The sequence below is a fragment of the Falco cherrug genome, chromosome Z (genome assembly GCF_023634085.1).
Source record: "Falco cherrug isolate bFalChe1 chromosome Z, bFalChe1.pri, whole genome shotgun sequence".
NCBI classification, from domain to species: Eukaryota; Metazoa; Chordata; class Aves; order Falconiformes; family Falconidae; genus Falco; species Falco cherrug.
In genome coordinates, this window is record NC_073720.1 from 21836973 (window position 1) to 21849536 (window position 12564).

General features: G+C 37.3%; 1 protein-coding gene across 4 annotated transcripts in view; it reads right to left on the minus strand.

Moving 5' to 3' along the window:
• Positions 1-1293: 1293 nt before the first annotated feature.
• The window catches only part of DEPDC1B (DEP domain containing 1B), a 29127-nt gene continuing 17856 nt past the window's right edge, over positions 1294-12564 (minus strand). For 3 of the 4 annotated variants that reach the window (XM_027808388.1, XM_055699447.1, XM_055699446.1), the window contains exons 7-11: positions 12189-12329; positions 5871-6037; positions 4231-4407; positions 3391-3576; positions 1294-3068 (exon numbers count right to left, since the gene is read on the minus strand). In XM_027808388.1, coding sequence (XP_027664189.2) covers positions 2907-3068; positions 3391-3576; positions 4231-4407; positions 5871-6037; positions 12189-12329 — 833 coding nt within the window. In that variant the 3' untranslated portion in view covers positions 1294-2906. The remainder of the gene's footprint in view (positions 3069-3390; positions 3577-4230; positions 4408-5870; positions 6038-12188; positions 12330-12564) is intronic. The other variant, XM_055699448.1, reaches the window with a different exon arrangement.

Consider the following 12564-nt stretch of genomic DNA (forward strand, 5'->3'; position numbering starts at 1 on the left):
CTTCCAGGAAATGCTGGAGCAAAGCTGTCACAGGTGTGTCACTAGGATCCAATAGATCAGGAGAGAGGTTATGCTCAAGGTGGGGAAAAGACATTGTCCTGCTGGGGGCAAATAACTTAGTAAATAAAAAAAAAGCAATAAAAAAAAAAAAATCAATCAAACAAAAAGGAATAAAAAAACCAACACACCACTGCAAAACCAAACAAAAAATACCACACAATAGAAATTTCTACTTAAAGATCAAAAAAGCTGAACAGTACCATGACACCTAATGGCATTACACTAGAAGTTTCAGTACTAAGGAATTAAACAGCATTGCCCAAATTTATTAAGACATAGCTCCTACTTAAGTACAAGCTTACAAGCGGATATTTCAGATGCTCCTTTTATAGATCAAAACATTGGTCTAGGTAGACTGAAAAAGTGGCTGAAATAACATCTTCTACCTTCATTGAGTCTTCCACCCAATGTGCCTTAAAACAATGTCAGCTAGTGCTCTGTTTAGTGAACCTCTGCAGAAAACAGTCATTAAGTTAAGCAAAACAATTTTTGGCTTATGGTCCTCACTGTTCAAGGGAAATACACACAACAGAGCCCATGCTGTTGAGTCACGACAACATCAAGACACTGCAAGGGTTTAACACAAAAGTAAAGCTTAAATTCCTGAGAAAGTTAATATTAAAATTGAAGTTTCCATTGACTATAGCTTAGGGATACAGAACCTGTGTCTTTTCTAAGACACTTCATCAAACCCACAGTCTTCTCTGAACTAGCTTTCAAGCTTTCTTTTTCTGACTGCCACTCTGAAAGGAATAGGCAAATGTACTTCTGTGTTTATAACTTGTGTTGCATATTTGCAGTTGGTTCAGTTTTGAGACAGGGTTCAGTTATGAGCTGTAAGCAGTGGCCATAGTCACATACATTCTGTTACCAAGGTAAGCTTTCTTAAGCGTCTTCCAAGATAAGGCAACAGTTGAAATTCAATCTGTGGGATTATGATCTCAGATAAAGTCCCCTCCCTACAGTTCCTTGAAGGTTTTAGAGGACATTTTGTGGTGGTATTTTTTGCAGGCTTGGGAACAGTGAACAAATGGACTTGCTTGGTTAGTTTTTACATAGTCAAATAAATTACTTTTTGAAACAAAATTACAATTGATCTGTAGAAATATGACACATGTTCAGCTTTTCTTCATAGAAACTAATGAGTAAACTCTAATTACTGTTTAAAATAGGCTCAGGAAGGCTACAGACTTAAAAAGTAACTGAGGAAAAAATTCAACACAACAGTAGAAGTCTTATTGGCAGGCTGTGAATTTATTTCCAATGGCAAATAGATTGGCTTCTGCTTCTCTGTAATTTAGGAACAGATATCAAATATAACTTAGGTGGGTTTTCACTTTTATGGAAGACTTGCTTTCCAACTAGCCTTACTCATTAATATACTTCATGGATTAGTACTGTAACCACATCATTATATATGACTAGTCTAGTCATAGTCAAAGTTTGACTGCACTTTGCATACTAAGCATACACAAAATATTATGACACATGGAAAAAGTTATATTACCCTTGAAGACCTAGTACAAAAGATAAAAAGTGGCTTCAAATTTTGTATCAAATTTGCTTAAGAAAAAAAAAATTATTGATATAAAGTTCAAGTACAACTGATGTGTGAAAACAGATCACGGAAACCTCTACTGTTCAAAATCACATTGCCCAAGAAATATTCCAGTGTATTAAACCAAAAGCCTTGTAATGTACATATTAAAGCCTATTGACTGGTTAGGAGGTTAGCAAAGGGAAAATACTGTCAATGTTGCATTACAGGATAGTCACCATGTTGCCTACTACGATGTCACATAGAAATTTGTTGAGATGTCAGCTGTCTTCTCTCCTGCACAGACTACTCTGACATTCAATAAGGTATGAAATGCTGCTCTTTAAATCTGTAGTGGATAATATGAAATCACCACTCCAAATAAATATGGGAAAATGATAATGCTTTAATAGCTCAAAAGCGCTGTCAGAATTAAGTATGTTATATTTCAAGTTATAAGTACGGTAGATTTCATAATGCAAAACAAATGAAACCACTAAAGGCATGTATACTTCAATGTCACTTCAATATTCAAATTCCATTTTCAGAGGAAATTCAAGGCTTCAAATTTTTCTGATAAAATATGTTCTATCGTCAGGCATGCAATTTTGTATGGCAATATTTAGTAAGAGCATATGGGAAAAGACTTAAAAGACTGGGCTGCTGAAAAGGTTGGGTCAACACTACAGAATTTAATGGAATTTCAACAGGAGTTGACTCAAGCTGTAATGCATCATATGAATCAGAAAATTAAGAATGAGTTTTTACAGTTTTTTAAAATAAACCTTATATATCAAGAACACTGAGGTGTACAATGGCAAAACAAAATCCAGTGTTTCATACTTATTCAAGCATGTACAGCAACTTAATTCCTCAAGCTATGTGAAGAAACACAGCCTAGTTTATGCAAGAGATGCATTTTCAGGGAAAAAAAACCAGTCGTTGACTAGTTACCTACAGTATATTACACACAAATAAATTCAGACCTTGAAATGATCATCAAATCAAACTACAGCAAGTATACTTACTTTATCACCCAGGTAGATTAATCACCTTCAGTTTCTTGGTGGTTTTTTTTTTGGTTTTGTTTTTTAAATAACAGACATATAAAAAAATAGGGATTTACAAAAATACTGATAATGGTTCACATTTCTACCATCTCAATACTTTCCTCTTCTTTTGACCTTTTCTACTATGTCAGCAGTATCTCCAGTGGTTTTTTGAGTACCTACATGCTGCTCAGGCTCCTTTTGCATAAGATCCATTGATAACATGCTCTGACTCTGTTTGCTGATCTACTTCATACCATTTACATTCGAAAGCTTCTTGTTCTGTGAAATGGTTGAAAAGGCTTTTTTAAGGCCCACAGCAGTATTGGTGGTTTCTGTTTAGTTTTTTCTGGGAACAGCACCGCTTCAGTTTCAGGGGTAGGAAATCGTACTTTATACACTTCAGGATAAGATTTCTGAAACTAGAAAAGTACATCAATTTAAATGAAGAATTCACTCAAACTTGTAATATAAAAAACTATTAAAGTGCAACCTCCACCTTTGGAACAGGAAAATTATTATTTCTCTAATGGACTCTCTATACCTCTAAATAGAAAATTAGGTGGCATTTTCAAATATGTCTTGATTCATCGCGGTACCCCCATTCCAAATGATTAAGAAGTGTGAAATCCACAAAAGTATCTACGATTTTAAATCTCAGTATTTCTCTAGAGGACTACATGTCTAACACTTGATAAAGTTTTGTAAGTTAAAATTAAATACTGCAAGGGAATTTCTATTTACTTGCTTGAGCTTCTTCCTCTTGTCTTTTACAGATATTTCTTTATTCATTGCAATTTCTTCCAATAAAGCTGCCAGTGGTTCTTGAGAGCCAGTTGCCCTTTGGTATTCAAATTCATCTGTACTGATTTGGTGACAAAATGATGGAGGAGGAAAAGTTGCATCAGTATCATCTCCAGCATATTTTATCTGAAGAAAGAGTCAAAAAAAAGCAGCTATGTTTTTTCAATAAATTTGCAGAAGTTGGCTTAACCAAATTGACCACCTGAAGTCACTAAGTAGAGAAGACATAGAAAAAAGACCTTAAATTGTACCTCCTAGCTCCTGCACTAATTGGGTGAGTTCTAAGATGACACAAAGGAAGCTTGTTTAGCTCTTGGAATAAGCTAGAAGTTACTTTTTCAGTAGAAATTAAAGAAGGAAGAACTAAATAGCAGCTTTGAACAAAATAAAACATGGTGTCAGGAAACAGAAGAGTTATAAAAAAGCTGAACAAGAAAGGATGGCTCTAAAAGAAAATCAGAACATTAATGGAAACACTTTCTAAGCATTCAAAGTTTTCCTCACTACCATAAACACAGTTTTCTCATTCCATGGAGAAGATGGCAGTGACCCAAAAGATATTTTAAAGTTCTTTTTTAAATCTCAAAAGGATTCAACATCTGCTTAGTTTAATTTAAATACATAGTTATAATTGAATATCAATAGTCAAAATTTATTGGCTCTTCATAAGCAAGCAGAGACAGAACAAAGTCTTCAAGAATTATCAAACTTCAGAGCAGAAAGGATAAATTTGATATAGAAGCACAGAGACATGAGGAGTTTTTTTCACCAGATACCTACTTGGACTCTCTGGAGATGTACAACATGTTCCTCTATAGAAGATTTTAAGGCAGAAGGAACACTTAAGATCTCTTGATAATTATCCATAAGAAAAGATACTAGTTTAGCAGCAAGCAGTTCATCCAAGTCCATTTCATCCTTTGAGCAGAGAATACAACGGGAAAATGCCTGAACCATCTGAGAAAAAAAACCAAGCATTATTATTTTTCTGTTTGGGGGTGAGGGGAGAGAAATCGGACTGTATTTAAAAAGTGATCTTCTAGAAAGAAGATTTTTAACAGCACAATACTCACCATACTTCCAACACATCAATATTAAGATTAAAAAAAAAAAAAAGATTGTGTATGTTATCCAAGTGGACTAAAGATGGCTCCTGCCTCATGTATAATAATCTAACCCTGACTTTACACTTAGAATGACTGAATTCTATTTTATTCTCAAGCCTCTGTCAAATAGCTACTTCACATGGGTTTTCCAGTTAAACAGGGCACAAGTATTTCAGAGATTTGAAAAGTAACAGGAATTTAAGAGAAGTTAAGCACCAGAGGGAAAACTTAATACCATTTTTTGGAAATCATTAAACCACATTTCAGGTCCTGCTAACTTTGCTTAAGTCTTATGCTCAAGCATTCAGTTACAAAACTTTTCTGTCTGTGCACCAGACCCTTAACATTAAAACCACAAAAGGCAATCAAAGTTTTCTGTCATGTACCATAGACTACAATGCTGAATTAAAACTTAGTACAAAATATTTGGACTGTAAAGGATTCACTTCTAAAAATAACATTTAGATTATAATATAATTATTTTAATCAAAGACCATTTACAGTTAATTAAATTATAACCTTAGCAGTCAAAAATTTAATTATTTTAATCAAATACTATTCATAGTTAATTAAAAACTTAATTGCTATGGGACAAATTTAGATTTATGTATGCTACTACAGGATTTTTGTGGAGTGGCTCTACAGGTGAGTTTTCTGTTGCCCTTCTTGCAAAAGACTTGAACGTTAACCAAAAGAAATACATGTTTTTACCCAGTCAGAATTGCTGAGTTATGTCTAATAACTTTGTAATAACATGCTGTTGCAAACATCAGTGATAACTCTACAAGTAGTCCTACAGAAAAAGCATTAGCAAAAACTAGAGCTTTGCCAAAGTTTGATTAAAGTTACTTTCAGAGATATCTGTAGTTGAATGATGAAAAAAAAAATCAGAAAAAAACTCATAGGAATTTTTTTTAAATGGATGAAAAGAGGTAAACTAAAACATTCAGCTACATACTTCTATGACTGAAACAACCAGTCTGTTTCTCTGACAATCTGTCGCGATAAAGAACACAAGAGACCTCACCTACTGTTGGGTTTTTTTTCTATTTTTTTTTCTTATCCATAGTGAAATGAGTCATGATTTAACTTTGAAAGATAAGGAAAGCTCCAAATTCCGAGCAAATTTTTCATTTGCTTACAGCTTACCAAGAAATACCATTTATTAAAGTTCAGAATAGATTTCCACATAGCCAGAAGAGATAAACTGTTCTTCAAACAAAGAAACTGTACTTTTACACTCTTTCCTGTAAGAATCTTATCTGTGCTACTCCAAAAACCTTGATTACACCTTGTGCCTTACAGTATACATACCAACGTTCTGGTCCTCGCTGACTCAGAAAGAGGTGGCAAATCCTTGTTTAAGCTAATTCTCGCCATCATCCTCACCAGCAGCTGTAGTCTTTTCCGATTTTCTGGTGGCAGCAGGAGACAAGATATCTGAAGAGCTTCTATGGCCTTGCTGTGTTTTTGCAGCAGACCTGGATTATACAAGATCAGGAGATGGGGCAACATTTATCAATTATGTATTTCCATAACATTTATATATCATTTCTAAATCTGTTGAGCCAAATTCCTTTCTTACTTATTCAAAACTGCCTTAGAACTCCACTCCCCAAAGAGTCTAAGAAGATAGCACTAGAACCAGACTACTAGAACTGGGCACCTTGTTTAAGTATTTACAAGATTTCCTTCTGATGCATACGGAGATATTAACAACCATAACCAACAACTCCAGATATTAGTAGACATGAAAAACTACAATGTTTTGTTTCATCCTTTTCTCTTTTATAACACTCAGCTCTAAACACAACTGAGATGCATGCACAGATGTAGCAGCCACACAAAAGAATTAAGTCCGGGCAACAATCAGAGAATCTAAACAAAACATGTGTTTATGCATCAATGAGAGCTGTGGCAATACTGACATGTCTCTCATACCTATAGGAGTTAAATCTATGACTAATTCTACTTAAAAACTCTTGAGAAAACATAAGAGTGTAAGCATGCCAGAGATATTTGAAGAATTGGACAAGCACAGTACAATCCGATAGTAGTTTAGGTACCTGTAAAGAGGTCTCACCATCAAAATGTCATCCTCTTTTGGGTTTCTAAGGCTCAGTGGAAGAAGCATCTACTACACATTTGCCAAATAGCACTAGTATCAGAACAAAACAGAAGTCAAAATATCTGCGTGACTGAAGTTTAACTAATTTACCTTGAAAAAGAAACAAGGAAGATGACAAAGAGATGCACCTTTTTTTTTTTCATAGGATTACAGATGCTGGAACAGATCTCTGGAGATTATCTAAGACCTCTCCCACTGCTCAAAGCAGGGGCATCTATAGCAAGATGCAGATTTTGAATATTTCCAAAGACGAAAGATTCCACACACTCCCTGGACGAGCCCTCCCAGTGTTTGACCACCTTTCATTTAAAAAAAAAAAAAAAAAAAAAAAAAAGCAGCTATTTTCCTATGTATAAATTAAGTTTCCTGTATTTCTGTTCATGCCCATTGCATCTTGTCCTGTTATTGGGTATCACTGATAGAAGTCTGGTTCCCTCTTCTTTACTTTTCCCATATCAGTCTTCTATACACATTACTAAGATCCTCCCTGAGCCTTCTCTCCAGGCTAAACAGTTCTTGCTCTCTGCCTCTCCCCATATGAGAGACGCTCCAAGGCCTTAATAATTTTTGTGGTCCTTCACTGGACTCACTGACTACTGATGAGGGAAGCTCTCCCTCAACATGCTGGCAATGCTTTTAATGCAGCTAAGAATGCTGCTGGTCCGCTGCTGGCTCACGGTTACTTTAGTGCCCACCAGGACGGCCAAGTCCTTCTCAGTAGAGCTGCTTTCAAGTCAGTCACCCTCATCATGCACTGGCTGATGAAGTTATTCCTCCCCAGGAGAGGACTTGGTATTTCCCTTTGCTGAACATTGTGAGATTCCTGTTTGCCCTCCAGCCTGTCAAGGTATCTCTGCATGGTGCGTTAACTGCTTTTCCCCATTTTGTATTATTATCTGAGCACTTATTTAGGACATTCTGTTGATGTTTAGGACAATGTCCCACCATCCAAGTCATTAGTGAAGTATTAACCACTACTGGCCCCATTATCAGCCCTGCAGTACTCCCTGATGATTGACCCCCAGCTGGACTTTAAGCCACTGATCACAGCCCTCTAAAGCCAGCAATTCAGCTGATTTCTGCTCTGCCTCACTAACCACTTATCTGGTCTTTACTTTCTCAGTTGCCCTATAAGGGTGTGATGGGAGACAGTGTTGAAAGCTTTACTACAGTCGACATAAAGAGCAACCACTGTCATCCCCTCATCCCCAACATCAGCCAATCACATGCTGTGTAAAAAGTGGAAGCTGTTTGTTATTAAAAAATGACAGAAGTGTGCAGTAGTAAATAGGGCAGCCAAAACAGACAGTATTCCAAGAAAAGTGGTAAAGCACTGTAGTTAATTTCATTTTCAAAGTAAAGCTTTTTCTAATTTCAAATGAAAATTTGGCAAGAACACTGGTGCATATGATTAGCAGAGGCCCTGAGAAATAATAATTAACTTTAACGAGATTTGTACATAAAGAATCATTATAACCTGTGTAAAGAGAAAGTTTAATCTTACCAAATTACAAAAACATCTGATGATCACTGACACCTTAGCCATATTTCCTTAGCTATTCTAAAAACTAATTTCAGCCAGCCTTTTGGAATAGAAGTGCTCTGGACAGTCTTCATTTGAAAACAGAAAAAGGTGAGGCATCTTGATATGATTATACCAAGCCATCTACAATTTTTGCAAAGATTTCTCATGTTTTACAATGGAGCTTTTAGATACATACACATCACATCATGGCTGTCTCAAATGACTAAAGTTATCATCTGGTAACAGTTCTTTTACTATTTCCTGAAGTCTTCCACTAAACAAAAAGCTTAGCCACTGAAGGAAGAAAGAAGTCTTATAATCACTGTGGAAAGGTTGTAATTCTCTGAGGGCAGCAATATGAAAAGTCAAAGACTCAAAGACTGAAATCTTGGTTTATAAATGTCTTAAGATTGAGAACTATTGTCAATATAGCAAGCCATATTCCATTAAAAAAACCCACAGAAGTGCAACTGCAGACATGGATCTGCTTTTCCATATTTTGTAAGTGCACAACTGCTAAGCAGTTACTGCTTCACAGGCAGCATTCAGTTTCAGCACTGACAGCTACTAAAACAGTATTCTGTGGAGTGTGCATTATCCTCTACATCTACCTACAGCTTCATAATGGTCTGTACATCAACCTCCTTGTTAAAACCCAGTTACATATTGAGCAGAACCCAAACCTTTCCCCTTTCTCTCTCAGCTGAACTCCTAAAAGAATCCCTTCCACTGCTCTCTCTCCCCCCAACCCTAAGAACCACAGATCAAACCTCAGAAGAGAGTCTGCATGGTTAGAGAAGACCTTGCTACCAGAACTACAGATCAGGCACCCCTGACTTGTGTTTGCTTGTTTATTTTCTTAATACTGCTTCGAAGTAGTTTTGAGCACAAACAGGAGAGTTAGGCTTCACCATAGGTATGCTGAATGGCCGCCTTGAATTGCCTCAACCAGCTAGATAGGGAGCATACACCTGAACTACAGAAAAAGTACAAAAGACACCTAGGGATCATCTGGCCCAATCCTATCCCCCAGTCAGTGAAGCTGCCCAACTCAGGTACCCCAGATCATCCCACTAAGGCCAAACACAGCTCTTCAGCTATTCAAATGCTTGTGCTAGATGTCTGGAGGAGGCTGTTTAGGCAAGACTTCTAGAGAAATGTGACATATTCAAACACATACTGTCAGTAGTTTAAAGTAAATTATGTAAGTATGAAGATGGAAAACAAACTAAGTAGTTCTTGAAAGCCTGTATTGCCATGATTTTTCTTGTCTAAATCTATTTTTGTCAGTAAGGAATGATTCCATAATAACACGTAATACTTTTGTGACAGAGACCACAAAACCATTTTTTAACTTTTTGAAATAGTGTATCGTTTCCTTTCATTTCCACATAAACATTGGCATGAATTCTTTCTTCTCATTTTTACATTTGTGAAATACTGTGAAATAAAACTCTCAAAACCTGGAAGATGTGAAATACAATGGAAAAGCAAACAGAAAAAGAATATGAAAGGAGATAAAGATTTTTTAAAGATATTATTAAGAATATCTGTTGTCTAAGAAAAAGAAGTCATACTCCAAAAACACCTGTCATTTGTGAACAGAGGACCTGTGAGTGATGTGATGGTTGGAGGCAGACTTGGGCATAGTGATCATAATGGAGTTTTCAATTCTCAGAGAAGTAAGGAGTGTGGTCAGCAGAACTGCCGCCTTCAACTTCTGGAGGGCAGACTTTGGCCTGCTCAGGAGACTGGTTGACGGAGTCCCTGGAAGGTGCCAGTTGACTGCAGGTTAGCAAGTGTGCAACCACCTACAAAAAGGCCCACAAGGAGGAGCCAGGGAACGACAGGCCTGTCAGCCTTATCTCAGTGCCAGGGAAGGTCATGGAGCAGATCATCTTGACTGCCATCACATGACACATCCAGGACAACCAGGTGATCAGGCCCAGCCAGTATGGGTTTATGAAAGGCAGGTCCCACCTGACAAACCTGATATCCTTCTATGACAAGGTGACCTATCTAGTGGGTGAGGGAAAAGCTGTGGATGTTGCCTGCCTGCACCTTAGTAAAGCCTTTGACACTGTTTCTCACAACGTTCTCCTGGAGAAACTGGCTGCTCATGGCTTGGACAGGTTTACTATTCACTAGCTAAAAAAGTGGCTGGATGGCCAGGTCCAAAGAGTGGTGGTGAATGGAGTTAAATCCAGTTGCTGGCTGGTCACAAGTGGTGCTCCCCAGGGCTCAGTATTAAAGGCCAGTTCTGTTTAGTATCTCCATCAGTGATTTGAATGAGTGGATCAAGTGCACCCTCACTTAAGTTTGTAGACAATACCAAGTTGAGGGGATTGTTGATCTGCTTGAGGGTAGGAGGCTCCGCAGAGGGATCTGGACAGGCTGGACTGATCAGCCAAGGCCAATTCTATGAGGTTACACAAGGCTTAGTGCTGGGTCCTGCACCTGGGTCACAGCAACCCCACACAATGCTACAGGCTTGGGGCAGAGTGGCTGGAAAGCTGCCCAGCAGCTGAACATGACCCAGCAGTGTGCCCAGGTGGCCAAGAAGGCCAACAGCATCCTGGCCTGTATGCAAAACAACGTGGCCAGCAGGACTGGGGAAGTGATTGTCCCCCTGTACTTGACATTGGTATGTCTGCGCCTCAGACGCTGTGTTCAGTTTTGGGCTCCTCATTACAAGAAACAATTGAGGTGCTAGAGTGTGTCCAGAGAAGGGCAACAAAGCTGGTGAGGGGCCTAGAGAACAGGACCTATGAGAGGCAGCTGAGGGAACTGGGGTTGTTTAGCCTGGGGAAAAGGAAGCTCAGGGGAGACCTTATCGCTTCTACAACTACCTTAAAAGAGGTTGTAGCAAAGTGAGCATCAGTCTCTTCTCCCAAGTAACAAGTGATAGGACAAGAAGAAACAGCCTCAAGTTGCACCGGGGTGGTTTAGATTGGATATTAGGAAAAAAATTTCACCTAAAAGGTTGTCAAGCTTTGGAACAGGCTGCCCAGGGAAGTGGTTGAGTCACCAGCCCCAGAGGTATTTAAAAGACGTGTAGATGTGGTGCTTAGGGGCATGATTTAGTGGTGGACATGGCAGTGCTAGGTTAATGTTGGACCTATTGATCTGAAAGGCCTTTCCCACCCTAAAAGATTCCATAATTCTATGAAAAGGAACTATATTCAATTTGAAGCCAGATTGTCAATAACAAAGTATAAAAATACTAAATTCCAGAAATAAGCATTATTCTGAATTCCTTTTCCCCCTTAATAATTTATTAAGAGCAATTGTTGTTCGTTCTCTAAGCTCAGAAAAGTGACATGCTACAAAGCTTGCTTACTTTTTGACTCAGTTGTTCTTTTCTGAAATGTAACTATAAAACATGATCAAATATTTTCATATTTACTGTCTTTCAGTGAGTCATCTGTAGGTACAGGGTAAGTGAATTTGGTATCTTGTGAACCCTTAAATAGTTATAGTTATAACAAAACTGTTGGGTTAAAGCACTAGAATAATTAATACCTATTCTAAGTTTAAGCAATGAAGGATTTTGATTTCTTTCAGATGTCATATTGCCAGGGTTAAAAAACAGTCCCTATGGTTCTAATCTTTTTTAATCTAGACTTCAGTCACGCAATTTCTGAAAGAGCTTACATGAGTTTTTAAGACAGGAATTTGTAAAAACAGAAGAATCTTTTAAAATTCATCTGTTAGGTGTGACAGTGCTAAGCAATGAACAGAGGCTTTTATGAATTATTAAAGACAAGCAATGGAAGCCTTTTAAACTAATGTGATCAAAAAGACACAAGAATAAAACCACCTTGTGATATGAAATGAATTTAAATATTAAAATGTTCTCTACATAGAATGGATAGGAGGTCCTAAAGAAATCCGCTGTGATATTATTTGGGTATGGTAAATTAATTCCAGAAAGTTAATTCAAAAGAATATTTTTTTCATTGCATCCCAAATTACTTACCTAACACACTAACAAAAACATCAAAAAAATTAAATGTGAGAAGAGGTTCTTTCATCTGGCCAAAGTAGTCCACTATAGTTTTGAAGACATCTCTTTCAAATCCTGAGTACGTAGGCTGCTTCAAATCTGAGCAGCTGGGCCCTACAAAAAAAAGAATTCATTTGCAGCCATCAACCAGATTTCTATTCCAGCCACTACAAAACACAATGTCAAGTAGAAAAAAAAAACCCAACACATAGATTCATTCTTCAAAATATATGCTATTGAATTGACCTATTTCTGATTCATCTAGTGAAAATACACAATAAAGGTGAAATACTAATAAAATAGTTAAGCCTGTATATATTTCACTGAAAAAAGCTGCACTGGCAGGAGA